Below are 25,209 nucleotides of genomic sequence, written 5' to 3' on the forward strand. Positions count from 1 at the left end.
AATTTATTGAAAAGGAAAAACTAAATAATAATATTTATATAGCGCCACCATATTCTGCAGTGCTTTACAAATTCAGAGGGTTCATGTAGAAAACAAAAGACAGCTCAACGTAACTGGCTAACATACAACTTACCGTATATTACCATCTATGATTGACATAAGTATTCAGACCCTTTACTCAGTACAAGCCCCTTGTCTTCTTGGCTATGATGCCACAAGGGTTCCACTCCCGGATCTGGCTGGCTTTTCCAAGGTTGCATAACAATTATAAGATCTGGCCAGCAGCTATTATACAAGCAAGCTGTGTGAACTCAACCCAAGATAAATCAGGACACATCCTCACCTCAAACGCTCAACAGGCAAAAACCAATGTTTTTCCTATGAGGGAGCTAGAAGTGCTCCATAGCAATGAATCTCAGCATTGCTTTCATTGTTAAAAATGACAGCAAGAAATGAAAGCTGTGCTATGATGGGTTCCTGAAGGCAACAGAAGCAGTTTTTTCATGCAGTTTGTAGCTGAACTGCATGTGTTAAAGGGGTTTTCCGGGACTACTTAACTGTTGACCTGTCCTCAGGAAAGGTCATTAGTATCTGATCAGTGGTGGTCCGACACCCAGGACCTCTGCCGATCAGCTGTTTGAGAAGGCAGTGGCACTCTTCTGCAAACACATACCTACACAGCAGATGCCTGGAAAGCTGTCAGTTTGGGCCAGTTAAACCCGCCGTCAGCTAGTCACACATAGGAGTAATGCGGATAGATGATACATCCGGAATGCACTTGTGTGAGTAACCTCTTAAAGGGGTCATCCCATGATTAATGTAAAGAATGAAAATCGGACACTATATAGTACATAACAAAGCCAGACCCACCCCCTGTACCTACAATGGGTCCAGATATATCCCCATTCATAAGACTGATGGAAGTTGAAGGATGGAACTGAGAATGTGCGATCTCCTCAACAATGTTACTAAGGTGGAAGGAGAAATGAGGAAAAGAACAGACAGCAGGTGGCGCTACACTGACAGATTTTATTGGGTTACTCAGTGGCTATATTACATTTCATTAAAAAAGTATTCAGATGCAGGTGCTGGTCTAAAAAATGTTGAATAGCAACCCCTTTATGCATATTATGTGGTGATTTTCCAACATCTAGACAATGCTTGCCTTTCTGAACATTAATAAAATGCACGCTTCTGGAAAAATAAGCTATTTAATGGCGCATTTGTTATGTTCATTCACTTTAAGAGGACCTTTCATAGGACCAAACATTATAAACTGAGTATCGGGATACATAGGGCATAATGCAGGGATTCTAACTGCACTTACTATTTTTTCTGGGCGCCACTCCGTTCCCCCGCTGTGGCCCCCATTGTATTCTCTCGCCTCGTATGCTAATTAATAGCATTGGAGTCTTTCTCCGTGGGCGTCTCCTTCTCCCCGGCTGTAGCGCTGTCCAATCGCAGCGGAGACCGTCACAGCCAGGGATAAAAAAAACAAAAACAAACACCTGCTCCCTGGTTGTGACGTTCTTCGCTGTGATTAGGGTCATCCGTTTGTGGACCGCAAAACACATGCGGTCGTGTGCATGTAGCCTAAGGGGAAGCTTAGACTGGCTGTCTAGCCCTGCACCGCATATACCCAGGGGCTCAGGCTGGATGGGGGACACACACTTCTCTCTGACTCTATACTAGCTGTTGGTTGACTTACTTTGAGAGTAATTTTTACGCCAGAATTGTGGTGCAAAATGGTGAATCTTAAGCCCCACCCGGAGCATGTCGGAAAACATTGTAGAAACCCTTGATGTGCCAATTTGCACCACTTTTTAAACAGACCCATTAGTAAATCTGGGCCAATGTGTGATTAGGACAATAAAAAAAATAATATATATATATTTTATTTATTTTTTGAAAATGTGAAATATCTGTAATGAATGTTGTAAATCTGTAAGCGTTTGTGAGACACATGTTAATGACTCTATAGGCTCTCTAACAGTATGCTGATTTGACCATCCCCCCCCCCCCCCCCCACTTAATTTAGTTGCATTTTCCTGCTGTGAATTTTGTAGTCATGGCTGAAAATTGACAAAGCTGTGATACAAAAGGTCCTATTAATGTACCAGGAGGTATGCACAGCTTAATAAATTCTGAGCCACAGTCACAGAGGCCCTGTGCCGCCGGACGAGGTACAAGCTGCATCGTAAATGAAAAATGCCTCCTCCGGCAGTCCGTGCACCAGACTGAAATGAACCCCAGCTTGTAACTGGTGTAGATTTCTGTCATCATTTATTCCATTTTCTGGCATAAATGAAGATAAATGTGCCTTTTCCAATGGTTCCTGCTTTTCGGAAACTGGCAAGGGCGGTGTAAAAATGCCAATTTCTGCTAGATTTTGTTGCAGTGGCCTTTAAAAAGTTGCAAGAGACGCCAAAACCAAGGCATTGTGGGATGATCAATGGCCACCCTGATTGTCACCTTTGGGAAATGCTGTTCTGAAAGCTGTGCACCGAGACTACAAATATATAGGCACTGGAGCTCTGCCCTAGGCACAGTGGGGGAGATTTCTCAAAACTGGTGTAAAGTAGAATTGGCTTAGTTGTCCATAGCAACCAATCAGATTCCACCTTTTATTTTGCAAAGGAGCTTTAAAAAAATGAAAGGGAGAATCTGGTTGCTATGGGCAACTAAGCCAATTCTACTTTACACCAGTTTTGAAAAATCTCCACCGTTGTGTTTGATTACATTAATTGCACTCTTGTTTCCAAAATGTAATAATTATGTAAGCCATTCAATGTCATTTTCTGCAATTTATTGGCTTAGGAGGAAGAATATCCACCCAGAGATGACTTCAGTGATGCAGACCAGTTGAGAGTCGGGAATGATGGGATCTTCATGCTGGCTTTCTTTAGTAAGTCTGTTCCTTATTTATTTTCCAAATCCACTTGAAATGCAGGACGTTGCCTCACAACCTACAGCGCTAGCTCCCATATTGATAAGTACCTAGGAGGCAGAATAGGAAGCACTGAGCGTGCTCCGTATACAGTGGATGCTGACTGTGTTAGACGGCCAGGATCAGAGATTTAAACTGTCAGATGTCGCGGTCAGTAGCAACCGCGGTATCTTAGCAGTTCAGCAAAGGAAGTGCGCTTCCTCTGATTGACACCCCTCTCCAACCTAATTGTTGATATGTTGTGGCTCCTATTACAGGGTGCCACTTCACACGGCGACACAGAAGTATCGTTGTGACTAGTACAAGCGATTGCACGATCACTGGTTCGAGTCCACTAAAGTGATTAATACAAATATTAAAAAAAAATAAAAAACTTTTCCAGTTCTAATATTTTTATTTTTTTTATTAAATGAACATATTTGGTAATGCCACATCCAAAAATAGTCTAATATTTCTATCATATGATTTATCACGAGCGGTGAACAGAAAATCCCCAATGCCAGAATTGTCTTTTTTTTTTTTTGTCACCTCGCATTCCCTAAAATATTGAATGAGAAATTATCAAAAATGGTATAAATAAAAACTACAGTTGGTTTTTTTAAAAGTAAAACATAACTAAAACTATATAAATGTGGTACTGCCATAATCGTACCGTACCGTCCATTCTAAAAATGATCTCTACCAGTGCTGCCCTGTCCCCTGTCACTCTCTGCTTCCTGGTCCAGCAATGAGGTTCTGACACGGGTTTGTCACCACTGCAGACGGTGGTACGTCACTAGGCAGCTGCTGATTGGCTGCAGCTGTGCCCCTGTGTTGGAACATCATCACTGGACCAAGAAGTAGAAAGGGATGTGATACGGGATCAGCAGGAATCCGGGAAACGAGTACTTATTTTTTTATGTTTAGACAGCACACTCTGCACATTCAAAGATATATTTTTCCAACTGAACACCCATTTAACATGTCATTATTAGAGCACATTGAATGCCGTAAATATGAAACCCCAAAAAACAAAGGCAGATACGTTTTTTTTTTGTTTGTTTTTTTCCTAGTCCTACCCACAGTTTTTGACAGCTTCTCAATGCATTATATAAACCATTAAATTGATCAAATAAAAAATAGAAGAAATATAAAAAAGTTATCACTCTTTGAAGGCGGGAAGGGAAAAAACACCTTGAAGGGTTATTTTTAACTGGTGGTTAAACTAGAATACATTGTACTGTAAAGGATTCGTTTGATTACAGTTTTTGTCTCTTTGCTTCTGATCTACATATCAAAAATGTTCTATGCACTGTGGTGTGACCTCCCTCTAGTGGCACGTTTGTGCACTGCAACTCCCATATTCATGTATCTACCGGTACATCTGCTTTTGAAGCAATATGAAATGATACTTTAGTCAGTGGATTACATTAGTCAGTGGGGGTAATTTACAAAGGCTTTATGCCAGGTTTTTGACAGGAAAAGTTACTAATTTTGGCGTAAAGCAAAATGTAGCTAAATTGTATTTTTCTCAGTCCTCTCGCCACTTGTTTAAAATTTGTCCTGACACATTTACTAATTTACACCAGAAAACTAGCATAATTCATTTCTGAAATTTACTCCATGTCCTACCTAGGTGGTGTAGATTTCATGCCACAGACGCAACAAATACATTGGCCGCATCTTACTCCAGCAGTAAGACTGGCGTGTGAAAAGCCTGTGTGTAGTAAATGACCCCCCAGTGTCTATGGGTCAAATATGCCCTATTTTAAATGACCAGATCCCAATTTTTAAAATTCTATTTCCTGGACCTGATTATGTGGGGGCTGTCGTCTTCCTTGAGCTGTTCTTAACGGCTTTTAGAGATGCGCCACCATGTTTCATAGACACAATGGACAGTAGGGGCTCATTGACTTCTACAGGAGAGTTTTCTAGGCAAGCTCTGTGACCTGTGCAGAGGTCAGGAGGGAGTAGGTGAGCTTTGACAATCACCTAGTGTGACTGGTGAATCCTGTGATATCTGTCATTGTAATCCTGCCTGTAATGATAATGAGATGACTGCAGTAAAGTGATCTGTACAGACCAAGCAGTGGCGCCTATTATTAGGCTTAGTGGCCTGTACGAAAACTGCATTTTTTTTCTCATACTGTATATAGATATTGACATGGAAAATTTAAATCTAACATCACCAAAAATTCTTTAAAATATGTTTAACATAAAAGCATGCTTTAAACAATAGGTCAGTTTCTGATGACCTGTTCTATGTAAGCAGCTCAAAAACTATAGTCCGCTTCAACTTAACCCCTTAAGGACCCTGGGATTTTCCATTTTGGTGTTTTTGTTTTTCACTCCCTGCCTTCCCATAGTCCTCACGTTTCCATTCACAATGCTTATTTTTTGCAGGACAAGTTTTACTTTCTAATGGCACCATTTACGGTTGCATACTATGTAGTAGGAAGCGGGGAAAAAATTCCAAATGGGGTAGAATTGGGAAAAAAAAAAACCTTCTGATAAAGGTTTTTATTTAAAAAATGTTTTTACACTTTACACTATGTGGTAAAATTTACCTGTTATCTTCACTATCCAGGTCAGTACGGTTACAACTATGCCACACTTTCTCTTTTTAAGGGGCTGTGTGAGGGCTCATTTTTTGCGGGACAATCTGTTCTTTTCAGTAAAACCAATTTGAAGTGTGTGTGACTTTTTGATCACTTTTAATTTAAAAGATTATTGGGTAGTTGAAGTGACAAAAAATGGCAAATTAATATTGTTATATTTTAATAGTATGGGCATTTTCGCACACGGAGATGCCCATGGTGTTAATTTTTTTATTGTTTAAGTATTTTTTATTATAAGGAAAAAGGGGTGATTTGAACTTTTTTGCGTAAATTTTTTAAAAACTTTTTTTAAGTCACCTTGGGTGACAACAACTGGCAATTGTTAGATTGCCTATTGTGTTCATTGATGTCTATATAGACACCACTGAACACTTCATTTGCACTATACCAATACAATGCTGCCACCTAGTGGCCTGTATTGGTATAGTCCTTTAATAGGCACCGAAGCCTGCTTGAGTCTTCAGTCTTTTAGATCAATGTAGCCGGTTCCCCCATCTCAGTCAGGGAGCGCTGTTACCGGAGTGGAAGTGCGCAACTTCCGCTTCCGGTCACATTTGACCGCAGCATCTGAAAGGGAAAATGTATGTGATCAGCCTTAAGGCTGATCGCATACATGTGCCGCAGGTGTCTATTTAAAATAGCAGAAACCCGGCGCTATGGCGCCCCCGCTGCACGTGTGAAGTTGGCTTTTTAAGGTCTCGTTTTTCCTCCGGCAATTATTGGCCGGAGCGGTTGCTTTTAATCTGACATGCTGATTTCACCTAGTCAGTGGACGTACCTGTGCTTGTTAGTTTGGTGGTCTACATGTTATGATTAAGATCGCTTAGGTGATTGAAGCACATCAGTTGTCCTCACTACTGTCACCTATAACGTTTCAGTGTTCTACATAAAGAAGGAGATTTAAATGTTTTTTGCGGTGGAGTCGGATTGCTTTCTGTTTTTCTTTTATTCTGGATCTTAGCTGGTGGTCATAATAAAATGACTGGCCTTCGTATCATCTGTCCACAGGATAGTTGATACGTTTTTGATAGCTTCAGCCCCACTGATAAGTAGAACGAGCTCTTGAGCCCCATTTTCCTTCTCACAGCACAAACAGATTGAGAAGATGTTTAAATGGAGTGGTGGTGCTGTATATGCCATGCTGCACCGGATCTCTATTCTAATGATCACCGGGACCCCTATGATCAGAGATGTGACTGCTACCTGGCAAATATGCCGGGAATCGGCCGGTCAAAAAACTTTTTGTTTGTCCATCGATTCCCGGCATTCTCTGCCGGACAGGACAGATGGAGATGTGAAAATAGCTTAAGTAAACATCTATGGCACAGCACTGAAGATTACTGCATTATATAAGTAATTGTATGTCATTATCAAGGCCAGATGATGAAGTTCTGAATGTATTTTGACTCCTCCAACGTAATTGCTATCTGTGACCCGCTCCCCGTGATTACAGCCTAGCGCTAGACATACAGGGAGTGTCTCTCTGCCTCGCCTTCCCCTCCCGCTAGACATACAGGGAGTGTCTCTCTGCCTCTCCTTCCCCTCCCGCTAGACATACTGGGAGTGTCTCTCTGCCTCTCCTTCCCCTCCCGCTAGACATACAGGGAGTGTCTCTCTGCCTCTCCTTCCCCTCCCGCTAGACATACAGGGAGTGTCTCTCTGCCTCTCCTTCCCCTCCCGCTAGACATACAGGGAGTGTCTCTCTGCCTCTCCTTCCCCTCCCGCTAGACATACAGGGAGTGTCTCTCTGCCTCTCCTTCCCCTCCCGCTAGACATACAGGGAGTGTCTCTCTGCCTCTCCTTCCCCTCCCGCTAGACATACAGGGAGTGTCTCTCTGCCTCTCCTTCCCCTCCCGCTAGACATACAGGGAGTGTCTCTCTGCCTCTCCTTCCCCTCCCGCTAGACATACAGGGAGTGTCTCTCTGCCTCTCCTTCCCCTCCCGCTAGACATACAGGGAGTGTCTCTCTGCCTCTCCTTCCCCTCCCGCTAGACATACAGGGAGTGTCTCTCTGCCTCTCCTTCCCCTCCCGCTAGACATACAGGGAGTGTCTCTCTGCCTCTCCTTCCCCTCCCAGCTCGCACGTCACAGATCCAAACACGCTTGAAGCCCTCCTGCAAAAAACCCATCTGAAACCCTCATGCACACGATCGTTCTTTTGGTCCGCATCAGAGCTGCATTTTTGGCGGCTCGGATGCGGACCCCTTCACTTCAATGGGGCAACAAAAGACGCGGACAGCACACCCTGTGCACGGCACCCGCAAAAAAAAATCTGTTGCTCCGTTCCGTGGCCCCGCAAAAAAAGAATTGAGCATGTCCTATTCTTGTCCGTTTTGCAGACAAGAATAGGTATTTCTGTTATGGGCGCTCGTTCTGCAAATTGAGGAATGCAGACGGGCCACATCCGTGTGCACAGCACAGTCGTGTGCATGAGGCCTTTGACATGGCAACATCTACAAGGCAGGGTCCAGGAGAATGAGCAGAACACCGCCATCAGAGGCAAAGTCATTGATGTTGTGTAGACAGGGCAGACCCTAACAAGCCTTGCCGCGCCATTTATGTCAATGTGATGTCATTGGGATAAAATGTCATGTGATCGCGACAGAGTGCAGGAGAACGGCCATCGCACATATACAGTCACTGTGTGTAATGGATAATGTGGTGGTTCCTGTCATTTGATGCTTCAAAATACGGTACCCTTTAAGGAAGTGGCCATATAGAAGAGGCTCTATAAAGGGACATGAGCTGTTTCATGACATCACTGTCATACTTGTGTTTTGTGCCTTTAAAATCCCCCGGAACACACAAGTAGCGATGTAGGAAGACCGTCTTTGTTTCCAGCATCCTTTCAATGGAGACCACAGCTAATCACGTGGGAGCATAGAAAGCTAAGTGGTGCATCACTTACTATGGCGATGTGGATGGCCGTTCTGACCAACAAAGGAAAAGGGGAACATTGATCCTCTTGCCGTCATCCGATTCATTAGAAAGAAGCCGATCTCAAGGTCTCAGCTTCATTATGTCAGACAGAAGCTCTAACAGCTGTACAATAATACTTCAAGTAGAGAGACCCCATTTCTTTAAGGGGGCCCTTGACTATAACCTGTCACATTGAACATGATTGAGGGAAGGAACCGGCACTCCTTTGTACTGCAATTATATCAGGTTTATTCGCCACTCCTAGAAGAGGTGACGCGCGTTTCGGCACATGCAAGTGCCTTTATCAAAACCTGCTGCTCACATTATTTTGATAAAGGCACTTTCATGTGCCGAAACGCGCGTCACCTCTTCTATGAATGGCGAATAAACCTGATATAATTGCAGTACAAAGGAGTGCCGGTTCCTTCCTTCCTTCAAGCTTCCGGAGTGACGTCCGCTAACCGCGCACCTATACCTTCACGTAGTGCCACCCGACTATTCGTAACCAACATTGTCTGTTCTGCAGGCAGCGTGTTGGCGAGCAGGAAAAGTTGTCTTTCACTCAGTTAAATCCCTGCTCTTTCTGTGCTCAGAGTCTGGGAGGCAGCGCTATCAATCGCTGATAAGACCTAATCATAGGAAGAGCACGGATTTCAATGATGCGAATACATAGATGTATCGAATTTGCAGTCTAGAAATCGCTGAACCACAAAATAAGGATGCAGTTTGTGTGCTGCCTGCATTTTGTTTGCAGACCTAATGGTGGTAATGGGTCCATGGTCCGCATTTTGCATAACGGACATACGGATGTGGAAAGCACATGGTTGGTCGGTGTGCTTTCTGCATCCATATGTCTGTTCCTCAAACCAATAAAACATGTCCTATACTTGTCCGCAGAATGCAGACCATGGACCGAATGGGTGCACAAAAAAAGCAGATGCCACACGTACCGCATCCATATTTTGCGGATTTATGATTTGCGAACCACAAACCTGATATGGTCGTGTGCATGGGGCCTAAAGCCTCATTCACACGTCGGTGTCCGTGATGTAATCCGTGAAAAGATGGTCGGTGATGTCTGCTGCCTGTGTTGGGTCCGTGTGTCCGTTTTTTGCTGTCCGTGTTACATCCATGTTTCACTGACACTGCACAGGAAGCAGGGAACCTCATGGAAGCACCACAGAGTGCTTCCAGGGGTGTTCTGTCCGTGCCTCAGTACCACAAAAAAGTTGTGCATGCACTTCTTTTTTGCGGTGTGGACCGTCAGATGCGGATCGCGAACCCCATTCAAGTGAATGTGTCCGCAGCGGCCCTATGATCGGTGTCCGTGCATTGCGGACCTCAATTTGATTTCCGCAGCACGGGCCCGGCCAACACACGATCGTGTGCATGACGCCTTAAAGTGTTGTGTTCCGGCCTGAGCTGCCGCTGAGCCTGGAGTGGACCTGCAATCCGCCCTCGTATTGTAGTCCATGATATGCTTTGAAATGATTAGTCTTTGTATCGTCTGCTTACTACTATTCCTCTTTTTCTAGTGGCGTTCATTTTCAACTGGATCGGGTTCTGTCTCTCATTTTGTATAACCAACACAATAGCCGGGCGCTATGGTGCAATCTGTGGGTTTGGATTATCACTCATCAAATGGATTCTCATTGTGAGGGTAAGTGATTTTCTCTGTGTGTCAAATGAGGCGGCGTACAATAAAAAAAAAATGTAATTTCATCTATTCACATTAAATAGTTCTTGCAATGAAATTAATCTTTTATTTTATTATTGAATGAGGCTTTTCTACAACCCCAAATGACCCTGCTAATTTTTGATTGTACTGCAAAGATTCTCAGTAATAAAAAATAAATAAAAAAAACTGTAATAAAATGCATTTTACAAAGCTGCTGCATTACACCGCTGTGACCACTGTGTGGCACTGTTGTTCCAGTTATAAGCCAAGACCTTTTTTTTCTTCTTTTTTATGTTCTGGAAACATCTGTACTTAGGCACAAAAGCGCCAGGGGGTTTATCCAAGGATGCAGCTCATATGAACTCTCCAAACAGAATTTAACACTATAATATGGTTTACATTTTTCATTTAGAAATCTATTGATCTGGTGTATTTTTGTTTGACTTGCAATGCACAAATGTAATTGCCATAGAATTTGTGATTACATGAACGTGGGGCAATTCACTATATACCGTATATAGAATTATTATTTTTTTTGCTATTCTGTTATGACTTTTTAGTGTGTTAGTCCTCCATCATTTCTAGGAGTGTATATGAGGCTTGGGGTCTGTTCACATGGTGCAGACAAATTGTGGAATATTGCTTTGATTACTGCAAAATAGTGTTTTTGTTAAATTGCAGCATTTTGCCCTGCTTATCACAGTTTGCTGGCACCAGGTGGATAGAACCTTACAAGCAACCAAATTCTGCAAAGAAATGCTGCAATGTTTAATATTTCCGATTTCTGAACCTGCCACCTCGCTCTTTCGCATGTGCCCTGTAATGAGGGTTGTCTCAAGGTACCTTTCCAGATTTAAGGGGCTTGATGGATGCAAAGCTAATATATTACTGGCTGACAGAGAACTAACTGAGCTGGCGTTGTAATCCCAGAGTATTTCCGTCTCCGTTCAGTGATCCATTGCAGACTGTAGCGTGACTGGCAGCACTTGTCTTCCGACAAGTCTAGAAATGATCCCGTCTGCTTAGGGAGAGTAATTGTCAGATGCGTGCCCTGTGGTATCAATCTGATATGGACAGCAGCTAGACAGGGTCTGAGAAGCAGACACCATTCACAATCTGTCATGGAGTTTTACTGCAGCCAAGCAGACAGTTTGTCCAGAATATTTCCCACTGCCGGATGTTCTTTGAATCAAAAAGTAGGGAAATGGAGGTGAAATCATAGCACTGCAGGTTTAAAGGGGACCTCTCGGCATGAAAATGCAGTGTCATCTGCAGGCAGCATGTTACAGAGCAGGAGGAGCTGAGCAGATTGATATATTGTCTTATCGTAAAAAGATTTGGTAAAACCTGTATTTCATACATTTAAATAACTGCTCATTCTGGGCTTTGAGGTCAAGGAGGCGGTCCTATCAGTGATTGACAGCCCAGTCAAGGAGGCGGTCCTATCAGTGATTGACAGCCCAGTCAAGGAGGCGGTCCTATCAGTGATTGACAGCCCAGTCAAGGAGGCGGTCCTATCAGTGATTGACAGCCCAGTCAAGGAGGCGGTCCTATCGGTGATTGACAGCCCAGTCAAGGAGGCGGTCCTATCGGTTATTGACAGCCCAGTCAAGGAGGCGGTCATAGAGGGAAGGCTGTCAATCACTGATTGGATATAATGAACAAGAATAAAAATGTGTAAATGACAGGTGTTACTGAATCTTTTCCCATAAAACTATATATCAAGTCTGCTCAGCTTCTGCTCTACAATATGCCGCTTTAATCTCAAACACCATGTTCAACGTGACAGGTTCCCTTTAATTGACAACTGCTTCTCTTAAGGCCAGTTTTTGGCACTGATTTTGACACGTTTCTGCCTAGAACTCGGCCTCTCATTAAATTCCGTGGTTATCAGCGTTGTGTTTTTTTTTTGGACCATATAGACAAAAAAGCAGCATGTCCTATCTTGGGGGAGAGTCTGTGTTGAATCTCCCGTTGAAATGAATGGGAAGTGTCAAAAAAACATACATAAAAAGATTTAAAAAATGCATCCAAAAACGCATAAAGTGCATCTGCACCAGAGACCAGCGGATCATGTGACCAGCTGCCGGAACCTCGTTGGACATCATTTCTACAGATCTATACTGTAGTATTGAATGCTGGACATTCAGATTAATGGCTGACCATATAATATGTGAATGAGCTGCCGCCTTCACAGCAGGCATTGCCCTCATATGGCAGCTTATTGCTTTACAAGGGGATGTCCACCCATATGACATCAATATCATTATGAGGCAACCCTTTAACCACTTATGGGCAGCCGGGTGACTTGAAACATCTGGCAGGTCCTCGTGTAACTCTGCTGCCCTGCTGAAACCTCACAACTGAAAAGGATTTTCCAGGTTGTAGATGACCTTAGTGTCTGATCGGTGGGGTCCAACCCCTGTGACTCCCACCTGTTACTAGAAGGGGGTCTCATGTCCCCCATTTGCCTAATGTGATACTGTATGTAAATTAATAGTTGATGCAATTTTAATATGCCTTTAAATAAGACCTTAAAGGGATTGTGCCAAGTTTATAAGTTATCCCCTATCACTGAAGAGCGGGAGTCCCGTTCCCCGTTGACCATGCGCCTTGCTGCTCTATTCATTCTCTATGGGAGCGACAGAGATAGCGGAGTACAGTCACTCCATCAGATCGGGGGAACAGCACTCCTGCTCTCAGGATTGGTGAGCGTCCCAGGCTTCAGACCCCCAGCGGTCATTCTGCGGATAGAGGATAACATAAACTTGGCACAACCCCTTGAAGTATGTTGTTTACTAACCCAAGCATGGAGAATAATTATATGTCGGATAAGAAAGCACACGAGCGTTGGCTCTATGCGGCCGTAGCATTTTCCATTACGTAACCTGAAACTAACCGTATTGTACCAAGGACACTGACACCGTCAAAACACTATTATTTAAGCGGCTGCCACATTAATAAAACTCCTATCAAAGCTTATCGACACGAGCACATTATACAATCTGTTGTGTTCTGTACCGTGTACATTTCATTTAAGACAAATTTGTGTAGAGCGAGAATGAGCAGCATCCAAATATTGTATCTGATAGCGTCTTCTGAGAAGCTATTTAAGCCAGTTGTGGTAAGCAGTGTGACATAGATGAATACCGAGGACATGTGACGGTTGGTTTTATCAGTGAAGCGTACAGCCCCGCCGCTGAATCAATCAGAGTGCGCCTATTCATATTCCTTATCATACAGAGGACAAAACTATCTAGTGTGGCCGTTAACGCCACTTCAAGGTTCATTTAGTCATCTCCTCTCTGCCGGGAACCATCTACAGGAGCGTCTGGTTTGAACATGAAAAGACTTTAATGAGATGGAGGCTTCTGAGGTTGCAGGGAGGGGGTTACGAGGATCAGAAGTTGCTTCATTAAGGGGCGCGTTGAACATCCCATTTTGATAGAATTAAGTGCCATCACTTTGAAAGTAGTTTCTGACGTGGACGTCAATGTGAACTGTCCAGGTGGTTGCACAAGTGGATACAGTTATGGATGTGGTCTATGCTGGATCTGGAGAATGGTTTCTTGGCTGTTACTTGCCGCATCCTCCCTGGAGCTCGATCTGCTGGTGCTTACGACTAGGACACATTGATTAAAGGGCCTAGTATAACCCGCAGAAAGATGTCAGATGTCATAGCCGTTTAGGAGTGATGCATACAGACTGTCCATATAGCCATGAAATCTAAGAAGTCCCTGCAAGCTCCATCAAATAAATCCGTGAAGTGACTTCAGATTTGGCTTTTTAACCCACAAAGGCCTGAGATACGCAGAATTTATTAGAGGCAGATTACGTCAAACACCAGTCTCTGTAAATGCCACCCTTCCCTTGTGTCCATCACCCATAAACAGCCTCTTATGTGGATGTTATTATGACATCAATAATCTTGTACTTAATAACTTTCTCTCTCCTGTTCTCTCTTCAGTTCTCGGACTACTTTACTGGCTATTTCAATGGACAGTATTGGCTGTGGTGGATATTTCTTGTACTTGGTAAGTTCTCCTGCATACATTTAGATAAAGATGACATTAAAAGGGAAAGCATGTATTTTTTTCTAATTAAAACCCAATACTGCAACATAATTGTAGGTTATCTTGATGCGCTATATATATATATATATATATATATATATATATATATAGTATATAGTTATATAGTACAGACCAAAGTTTGGACACACCTTCTCATTCAAAGAGTTTTCTTTATTTTCATGACTATGAAAATTGTAGATTCACACTGAAGGCATCAAAACTATGAATTAACACGTGGAATTATATACATAACAAAAAATGTGTGTTTGGGGTCATTGTCATGTTGAAAGATAAATGATGGTCCAACTAAACGCAAACCAGATGGAATAGCATGCCGCTGCAAGATGCTGTGGTAGCCATGCTTGTTCAGTATGACTTCAATTTTGAATAAATCCCCAACAGTGTCACCAGCAAAGCACCCCCACACCATCACACCTCCTCCTCCATGCTTCACGGTGGGAACCAGGCATGTAGAGTCCATCCGTTCACCTTTTCTGCGTCGCACAAAGACACGGTGGTTGGAAACAAAGATCTCAAATTTGGACTCATCAGACCAAAGCACAGATTTCCACTGGTCTAATGTCCATTCCTTGTGTTCTTTAGCCCAAACAAGTCTCTTCTGCTTGTTGCCTGTCCTTAGCAGTGGTTTCCTAGCAGATATTCTACCATGAAGGCCTGATTCACACAGTCTCCTCTTAACAGTTGTTCTAGAGATGTGTCTGCTGCTAGAACTCTGTGTGGCATTGACCTGGTCTCTAATCTGAGCTGCTGTTAACCTGCGATTTCTGAGGCTGGTGATTCGGATGAACTTATCCTCCGCAGCAGAGGTGACTCTTGGTCTTCCTTTCCTGGGGCGGTCCGCATGTGAGCCAGTTTCTTTGTAGCGCTTGATGGGTTTTTGTGACTGCACTTGGGGACACTTTCAAAGTTTTCCCAATTTTTCAGACTAACTGACCTTCATTTCTTAAAGTAATGATGGCCACTCGTTTTTCTTTACTTAGCTGCTTTTTTTCTTGCCATAATACAAATTCTAACAGTCTATTCAGTAGGACTATCAGCTGTGTATCCACCTGACTTCTCCGCAACGCAACTGATGGTCCCAACCCCATTTATAAGGCAAGAAATCCCACTTATTAAACCTGATAGGGCACACCTGTGAAGTGAAAACCATTTCAGGTGACTACCTCTTGAAGCTGATCAAGAGAATGCCAAGAGTGTGCAAAGCAGTAATCAAAGCAAAAGGTGGCTACTTTGAAGAACCTAGAATATGACATATTTTCAGTTGTTTCACACTTGTTTGTTATGTATATAATTCCACATGAGTTAATTCATAGTTTTGATGCCTTCAGTGTGAATCTACAATTTTCATAGTCATGAAAATAAAGAAAACTCTTTGAATGAGAAGGTGTGTCCAAACTTTTGGTCTGTACTGTATATAATTATACTGTATATCAGGCATACTCAACTTGCGGCCCTCCAGCTGTTGCAAAACTACAACTCCCAGCATTCTCTGACAGCCTACAGCTATCGGCCTACAGCAGGGCATTGTGGGAGTTGTAGTTTTACAACAGCTGGAGGGCCGCAGGTTGAGCATCCCTGCTGTATATGATTATGGTGGCAGCCTTCTTGCCTGAGCTGCTCGTAGCAGCACTTGGTGATATGCTTTGTAGTAGTCATATGGACAATAGAGACCTCTAGACCAAAGATTACTCCTTCACTTCTAAGGGACAGTGTTGTAGACATGCTCTGAGACAGTTGCAGCGGTCATTGAGCAGCAAGGGGGAGTATATAAGCTGTGACCATCACCTATTGTAAGTGGTGGATCATGTGTTATCGGTAGGTGATACCTGTCATTATAATTTTGCTTGTAATGATAATAAGATGACTACTGAAACGTGATCTCTTCAGAACAGGGAGTGCTGGCCTATTATTATACTTAGGCGCCAGAATGAAAACTGGAAGATTAGTTTTTCATTTTCAATGTGTAGTGACTTCAAAATGAAAAATTGGTTTAGATACTAGATACATATTTGTGAAATTGTGAGATTTTTTGGGGTCCATTACTATGTGAAAATAGAGCAGCGCAGTATGATCATGGAAGTGGTTCCTATACAGCTATTTCAGTCCATGCCTTAATACCAGGAAGGACTTACTGGTGTCTCCAGTCTGTGTTTGGATGCCAAAAAGGATTTTAGTTCCCCCCTGCTGTCTCTACTCTGTTATTAGATCCCAAGAAGAAATGGAATTCCTCCCCTGCTGTCTCCAGTCCACGTTTAGAGGCCCAGAAAGTCTTTAGTTCTTACCCCGCTATCTCCAGTCCATGTTTACAGGACAGGAAGGACTTATTAGGTCCTCACTGCTGTGTCCAGTCCATGTTTACAGAACAAGAATGACATATTAGTTCCTCCCCTGTTGTCTACAGTTTGTGCTTATCGGTCAAGATGGACTTTAGTTCCTCCCCCACTATCTCCAGTCCATGTTTAGAGGCCAGAAATGGCCTATTAGTTCCTCCCCTGCTGTCTCCAGTCCATGATATAGGACAAGAAGGACTTATTAGTTCCTCCTCAACATTTTATTTACTAAACCAATATTGAGTTACTCCACCCACTGGACTCCTTAGGACATAGTGAGCAGGGATAGAAATCATTGTATAACAAGAGATATATATTTTTTATGGGAAACAATTTAGTATATCAGTCTGCTCTACACCTGCTATAACAGACAGCATGTTCAATATCATAGGTTCACACAAAGACTTACATAAGGGTGATGGTTGATTTTGGTCGTTTTAGGTTAAAGTGGTTTTCTGACATTTTTGGTACTGATGACCTATCCTCAGGATAAGTCATCAGTATCTGATTGGTGGGGGACCGATACCTGGGACCCCCCACCAATCTGCCATTCGAGAAGGCACCTGCACTCCTGTGAGTGCCGCAGCCTTCTCCCTGCTTACCAAGCACTAGGGTTACACCGGGTATCGAATTATTGATAACCAATCGACTTTTGTACCAGGATCTATTCGATGCCACCAGTAAAAAGGGAAGGAGGGGAGGGGCTGTGGCCACTGCGCCACCAATGAAGATAACTAACCCATTAATTCAAATATAGGTGGCGGATGTCGGTGGCAGAATCACATACCCTGCACCCGACCTCTATGACAAGGCTCTGCGATCTACGGCAATTAACCCCTCAGGTGCTGGGTATGTGATCCTGCCGCCTATATTTGTATTAATGGGTTAGTTATCTTCATTGGTGGTGCAGTGCCCCCCCCCCCCCTCCCGTATTATAAACATTGGTGGTGCAGTGTGCCCCCCAACCCCAGTATTATAGTTACATAGTAAATACGGTTGAAAAAAGATATGTCCATCAAGTTTAACCAAGGGATAGGTGGGGACGCGAATCCCAGAAGGAAGTGAGACTCGGATTTCTACACGTTTTCAGAAGCATTTTTTTTTTTTTTTACTTTTAAGAATTTATCTAAACCCTTTTTAAAACTGTCCACTGTTCCTGCTGTGACCACGTCCTGAGGAAATGTATTCCACAGCTTCTCAGTTCTTACAGTAAAGAAGCTTTGACCCGTTTGGAGACTGAACTTTTTCCTCTCCAATCGGAGGCAGTGCCCCCTTGTCTTTTGAGGGCATTTGACATGGAACAGTTTTTCACCGTATTTTTTGTATGGCCCATTTATATATTTGTTTAGGTTAATCATGTCGTCGCGCCCCCCCCCCCCCCCATGTCTCTTCTCAAGACTAAATAAATTTAAAGAGGACCTTTCACCGATTATGACATTGTGAACTAACTATACAGACATGGAGAGTGGCGCCCGGGGATCTCACTGCACTTACTATTATCCCTGGGCGCTGCTCCGTTCTCCTGCTATGCCCTCCGGTATCTTCGGTCACAAAGTTATGGTAGGCGGAGTGCCCTTGTTCTTCTGTAGCGCTGGCCAATCGCAGCGCAGAGCTCACAGACTGTGAGCTCTGCAATGCGATTGGCCAGCGCTAGAGCAGAACAAGGGAAGACTCCGCCTAATATAACTTTGTGACCGAAGATACCGGAGGGCATAGCAGGAGAACGGAGCGGCGCCCAGAGATAATAGTAAGTGCAGTGAGATCCCCGGGTGCCGCTCTCCATGTTTGTATAGTTAGTTCACAGTGTCATAATCGGTGAAAGGTCCTCTTTAATTCTTTTAATCTTTCTTCATAACTAAGACCCTCCATGCCCCTTATCATTTTAGTCGCTCTCCTCTGTACTTTTTCCAGCTGTAGAGCGTCCTTTCTATGGACTGGTGCCCAGAACTGAACTGCATATTCCAGATGAGGCCGCACCAGCGCTTTGTAAAGTGGTAGTATTACGTCCCTGCCCCGCGAGTCCATGCCTCGTTTAATGCATGACAATATCCTGGTGGCATTAGAAGCAGCTTGCAAATATACAGTGGCTCAACCAATCTGAGGGTCAATGGTTCGGTGCACTCCCCATGATGCACCTAATGCCAACAGAAAGAAGAACAATAAATGGATTATGGGGGCACTCGGCTATTTAGTACTGCGTGGAATGGAACATAATTAAAATATATCAAATATATAAAAAATAAAACATGTCGGGCTGGTTGTCCTATGATAAATCTAATCCAACCCAACAGCCACCACACATATATGACCGACATGATCTGTAGATGTTCCACTGAGTATCTGATAGTTCAGTCGGGAAATCTACCGCATACATGAAAGCATAATTGGTAATATAGAATATACATAAATCTCAAACACCTAATATAATTGGCCAACTAAAATAAAGAAAAAAAATATATATATAAAATTATAAAAATGGTACTCTTGAAGATATAATATGGCTCCGTTTTAATTTCCCATTTGCTCAATATATAATTTCCATGTATAGGATTCAGTAGGATGCCATTAGCATATCAGATTATAGTGCACTCATGGTTAGTACAGCGTCTATGTGCAGCTCCAAATGATCTTATTATTTTATAGCACCGTAATAACACTTTGTAGTGATAGCTGAATGCTGATGACCCTTTGTGTTTGTTGGTATCAATTGAATAAAAATAAGAGCAACAAAATCTGTATCAATAATAAATCCTAATTGCAGGTCCTCTTTGTACACCACATTAGTTGATACTCATGAGTCTGGTCTTTAATATAATCCCTTCATAAAAAGATTAATGATGTTAGAGGTAATTGAGCTAATTGATAGTACGTTACCAATCCTGTAGAAGGCTGATTGCATCTCCAATTCGCAACTATGTTGCCGAACTCACTGTATGCCGGCTTGTCATGTGGCGTCCCACGTGGTCCAGAGCTAAAGCACTATTCAGACACAGGAGATGAAAGCAGAGCTTCCCGTGCATCGGAGTAGTTGGAAGAAAAGACAAACGGTCTTGCCAGTTATAGAATCTGTAAATTGTTGTCGTTACTTTTATATCATTGCTGAGAGTTGTTCACCAAACGCGTATCGGAGCGCAATACTCCTTCAATGGCTTGCAGTAATTGGTTTAATGCCTCCTTTTTAAATGGTATTCCATCATCAGAGGGAGGGATCGTTGAAATTCCAAGTTACAATCAAAAAGTGGACCGGATCAATTATTTATAGTCGCAAACATTATTATACATTGACTTTTTATGTGCATGGTATATATACAATCATATCTATTCAACAATCTCTATGGGTATCAACTAATGTGGTGTATAATATATTATGTGTTTGAGATTTATGTATATTATGTATTACTAGTTATGCTTTCATGTATGTGGTAGATATCCGGCTGAACTATCAGATACTCAGCGGAACATCTACAGATCATGTCAGTCATATATGTGTGGTGGCTGTTGGGTTGGATTAGATTTATCATAGGACAACCAGCCCGACATCTACAGACCACATTTTTGTACATTTGATTATTACTATTCTAATAATACATTTATTTACATTTTTTATATATTTGATATATATAGATTATGTTCCATTCCACGTAGTATTAAATAGCCGAGTGCCCCCCATAATCCTTTTAATTGTTCTTAGAAGCAGCTGATTGACACTGTATGCTGTTATTAAATCTACCATCTACAAGGACACCCACATCCTTCGCTATAAGTGACTCTCCCAGTCTTACATCACCTAGGATATTATTACTACCAAGATGCATAACTTTACATTATAAACACTGATGGCGCAGTTCGCCCCCCCTAACCCCTCCAGTATTAAATTCATTGGTGGCAGTGGCCACAGGGTCCCCTCCCCTCCTCTTCATTTGTAGTGGCAGTGGCAGTTCCGATTGGGGCTCTGATCGGTTACCATGGCAGCCAGGATGCTACTGAAGCCCTGGCTGCCAATGCACAGGGCAGCAGGGAGAGTGTGAGCTCTACTCTACTGTTATTAGTGTAAATTGGACAAGGGATCAAGTTCTAGCCCCTAAGGGGGCTAATGGTTTTTAAATAAAAAGTTTTAAAAACAAACACCAAAATATTAAGTTTAAATCACCCCCTTTCCCAATTTTACATATAAAATATATAAACAATAAATAAATAAACATATTACATATCGCCACTTCTGAAAAGTCCAAACTATTAAAATATTAAATATCTCTTATGCGGTCAACACCATAACAGAAAAAAAACAAAAAAAAAGTGATTCGCCGTTTTTAGTTACCTTGTCCCCCCAAAAAGATAAGATAGGACTGTTCTATTCTGGATGTTCCATAAAATGCAGAATGCACGCAGCTTTTTTTGTGTTGTAGCTTTTTAGTATTCACTTCTATGGGTCTGAGCGCGATACACTGTACGGCGCTGTGCTTGGTAAGCTGTAAGAAGGCTGCGGTGCTCACAGGAGCGCTGGTGCTTTCTCGAACAGCCGATCTGCGTGGGTCCCAGGTGTTGGACCCCTACCGATCAGATACTGATGACCTATTCTGAGGATAGGTCATGAGTATCACAATCTTGGAAAACGGCTTTTAACTACTTACTGACTTGTTCTATAAGAGAGGCTAGTTACTGAGTTATGAGTGCAGGGGTGACACCAGTGACTTAAACAACTAGTACTAGGGTCCGTACGTGGAAAAGTGATGCAATTAGCTCCTTTGCTGCTCTCCCCCACATGTCCAGTAAAGCAGATAACTAATGATGTCACTGGTTTCCATGGCAACTCGTTCATGTGGAAGCTTATTGCACTGAATATTTCAGTTTTCTATTAAATCACCAGAACCTGGCCATCACTTATGACAGCCAGCTGCCAGCAGTGCATGATGAGCAAGGGCAATCAATGCACAGTCTCTGGAAGAAGATTACATCCCGGGGGGTAGGAATCATTGACTTTCAGCAGGGAAGTGGGAGAATATAACAAAAAATGGCCATCTGGTTAGTATCGTATGGAAGATTTATACTTGGAACCAAAAAGTAATTCAACTTTCTTATGTACGTTCTAATATATCTCAGTTTGCTACAATTGTGTAGGCAATCTTCTTCAACCCGTCTGGACTGCTGGGCAGGGTGGACATTTTAGCTACACTGATACATTGTAACAAAGTCTCAGGATAGGAGAGACATTTGTACTGTATTTTATTCACAGGTCAGCTGATGGCGGCCGGTCTGTCTTCATAAACCTCTAGCTATAGTGACCCCCCTCCCTTTTCTGCAGCATTTTGATATCTGACTTGTTTATCTACCTTTTCGCTCTCACCTCTGTTTGATGGTGATGCTTAGCATTGTCATTTTTATGCTATTGTTCCTTTCAGTCTATTACTCAGAATACCCGTGTTATCGGTGGTATTATGTTGAGACTATGGATTTATATTAATTGTTGTGCCACTTGTTACCTTGGAGACACATTATAAGCAGCTAGTCCCGGACGTTGCGACGCGTGCACTCTTGGATGTCCTTTGACGCATCAGCTGACATATTACACGTCACCTCCGCCCTAGCATGTGTAGCGGAGGCCATCTTTATCTCGCAGATGGGAGACCAACATGGCTGCTTTCCTGCCTTCTGTGACGTGCTATGTAGTGCGTCCATGGGTTTTCTGTCTGTGCCTCCGCACCGCAAAAAAGTAGTGCATGTAGACCGTTGGATATGGATTGCAGACTCCATTCAAGTGAGTGCAGGTGGTAGGCACACGGTCGGTGCCCCTGCAATTTACGGTCTGCAGCACGGACACAGCCAGCACCCAGATGCGTACATGAGGCCTCAGTGAAATGCATCTAGCTATGCAGCCGAAACAGGGAATTGTATGGCTAAAAGACATTCGGTAAACCCAAAAAAGACATGTTCCTTCACAACTATGATTGTACAAAGAAGCAACAAGTAGATCGTGCAAGCTTCCACTGTCCTGGCCACCAGAGAGGCTGGCACTTTTTCCTACAAGTGTGCAAGCACGGCCACCACTGCTGGATTACAGGGTGGTCGTAACCATGGAAATGAGCAGCGTATAATGTGAAAAATGAATCCAGCCAGCAAAGGAGGCAATATGTGTAATAACAATACATTAGTAAGTGCCTTGTATTCCCTTTACCCACATGGTAAATGCCACTTGCTGAAGTGAGACAACCCCTCTAATCATACAATGAGCAGTTCACCCTGGTAGCTCCATCCTTGGAGGTGCCATTTTGGGAAGGAAGCAATGTATACTTTCTGCTGTTTGTGCCCATTGCGTTTGAGCTTTCTATAACAGGCGAGGATTTCATTCCAGTATACAGTGTGTGGACACCTAAAATAAAGCGGCAAGTGGTAGCTGAAGGATGTATGTTTGTATCCGGCAGGAGCAATATGTAACACGCGTGAAATGCCTCCCATGCTGTGCTTTGCCTTGTCAGTGGGAGGACTGTAATGTTCTCTCCTCAATCAAAAAGATGGATGTACACAGCATATCTGATATTTATAGCCGAAAAAGGAGAGCATCTCCACCGCAGTCATAGCTCATATTTATGAGAACTTTTATATGTTTTAAGCAGGTTATAAAAGCTGCTTTTGCCAGGAAATCGCACAGCATGCCGTGAATTCTGAAATGCCATTAAAATGAAAAATGAAATATTTTTATGTGTATTATGCCACTTTTCCTTCTTTGTCCATGTGTAAACTGTCGTAGAAATGATGGCATGCCTCTCGCCTATTTGCCCATAAAGACCGCGTGTGAAACGCAAAGACAATCCGAAAGGAGAAAACAACACATTATTTTATGCTGGAAATAATCAAGACATTTCTATTGTGTTCTGTACGGACCCTAGGCAGATCCAGAGCATAGCGCTGTGTGATGGTATAAATGAGGCCGCTGCTGGTTATAGTCCTAATAATCCAGATCACAGAGCTATAGCTATATATATATTCTGCAGGGTGGATTTGATTTAAATCACTAGTCAGTAAGGCTTGATTTAAATCATAGTTTTCTACATAAAGACTAATTCTTGCTGGTATAACTTATAATATGCAAGTAGATGAAGATTTTTAGAATAAGAACTTTTCATATTAGTTTGATTAGGTTGATTCTGTATTCATAGGTTTGTAGAAGTTAGGATTAAGGTATTTTTCTCAACTCTGTTCATGTTATAACATTTTTGCTGTGAAGAAGAGGCATGTGATCTCTGCTGAGTCAAATTCAGTTTTGAGAAGTGCAAAAGTAAACCAAGCATCTGTGATAATATCTTGTAGGCAGAGAAACTGCCCAATAATCTTACAAAAACCTCTGGAAGAGCCTGACATTGTGAATGGATTAATGGAATTTATTTACCAATTGTTTTCAACATATACAGCCTTATTCTACATACCGTATTTTTCGCCGTATAAGACGCACCGGCCTATAAGACGCAACTAGGTTTTTGAGGAGGAAAATAAGAAAAAAAATATTTTGAACCAAAAGGTGCACTTTTGGTGGGTTTTGAACTAATTGTGGTCTGTGGGTGACGCACTGTTATGGGGGATCTGTGGGTGACGCACTGTTATGGGGGATCTGTGGGTGACACTTATGGGGGATCTGTGGGTGACACTTATGGGGGATCTGTGGGTGACACTTATGGGGGATCTGTGGGTGACACTTATGGGGGATCTGTGGGTGACACTTATGGGGGATCTGTGGGTGACACTTATGGGGGATCCTCTCTGGATGGCACTGTTATGAGGATGAGGATCTGTGAATGACAGTTATGGGGGGGATCTGTGGATGACACATATATAGCATCTTATGCTGTCATCCACAGATCCCCTCCATAAGTGTCCCTGTAGTGAGTGACCCTCAATACAGGGGGTGGGGGTCGCATCTGCTTTAATAATGACAGCGGGGCCCGTGCAGTGACTATTCTACTACACGGGCCCCGCTCACTGTATAATCATATCTCTCTAATAGTTAATTGTTGTATGCATGTAATCGCATAATGAGCGCTGTGTATTACCGTACTTAAAACTAGCAGCGCTCGCCGTTCGGAGCAGAGAGGAGGCAGGAGGCAGGCCGGGAGGACGGGCGCTTGCAACGTGAGTCATACGTCACGCGCCTGCGCCGCCTGCTTCATTCATAAGTGGGCGGCGCAGGCGCGTGACGTATGACTCACGCTGCAAGTGCCCGGCCTGCGGCCTGCCTCCTGCCTCCTCTCTGCTCCGAACGGCGAGCGCTGCTAGTTTTAAGTACGGTAATACACAGCGCTCATTAGCGCTCATTATGCGATTACATGCATACAACAATTAACTATTAGAGAGATATGATTATACAGTGAGCGGGGCCCGTGTAGTAGAATAGTCACTGCACGGGCCCTGCTGTCATTATTAATGCAGATGCCGCCCCCAGCCCCTCCTCCCTCACAGCTGATACATCATTGAAAACTGGGCAAAATCAGCTACATTCGCCGTATAAGACGCACTGCTATTTTCCCCCCACTTTTGGGGGGAAAAAAGTGCGTCTTATATGGCGAAAAATACGGTAATTAAAAAACTAATCTTTATTTTATGATGGAATAATCTTTGGATGGTAATATCTTTTCATCAAAAAGCATTTAATATA

The 25,209-nt window shown here is 43.0% G+C and overlaps 1 protein-coding gene across 2 annotated transcripts in view; it reads left to right on the forward strand.

The window, feature by feature from the left end:
• Nucleotides 1–25,209, forward strand: part of NDFIP2 (Nedd4 family interacting protein 2) — a 115,814-nt gene that overhangs the window by 64,312 nt on the left and 26,293 nt on the right. For both annotated transcript variants that reach the window (XM_044287066.1, XM_044287067.1), the window contains 3 exons: nucleotides 2,818–2,905; nucleotides 9,999–10,123; nucleotides 14,109–14,175. In XM_044287066.1, the coding sequence (XP_044143001.1) occupies nucleotides 2,818–2,905; nucleotides 9,999–10,123; nucleotides 14,109–14,175 (280 nt within the window). The remainder of the gene's footprint in view (nucleotides 1–2,817; nucleotides 2,906–9,998; nucleotides 10,124–14,108; nucleotides 14,176–25,209) is intronic.

This window comes from Bufo gargarizans, chromosome 3, assembly GCF_014858855.1.
Source record: "Bufo gargarizans isolate SCDJY-AF-19 chromosome 3, ASM1485885v1, whole genome shotgun sequence".
Taxonomy (NCBI): Eukaryota; Metazoa; Chordata; class Amphibia; order Anura; family Bufonidae; genus Bufo; species Bufo gargarizans.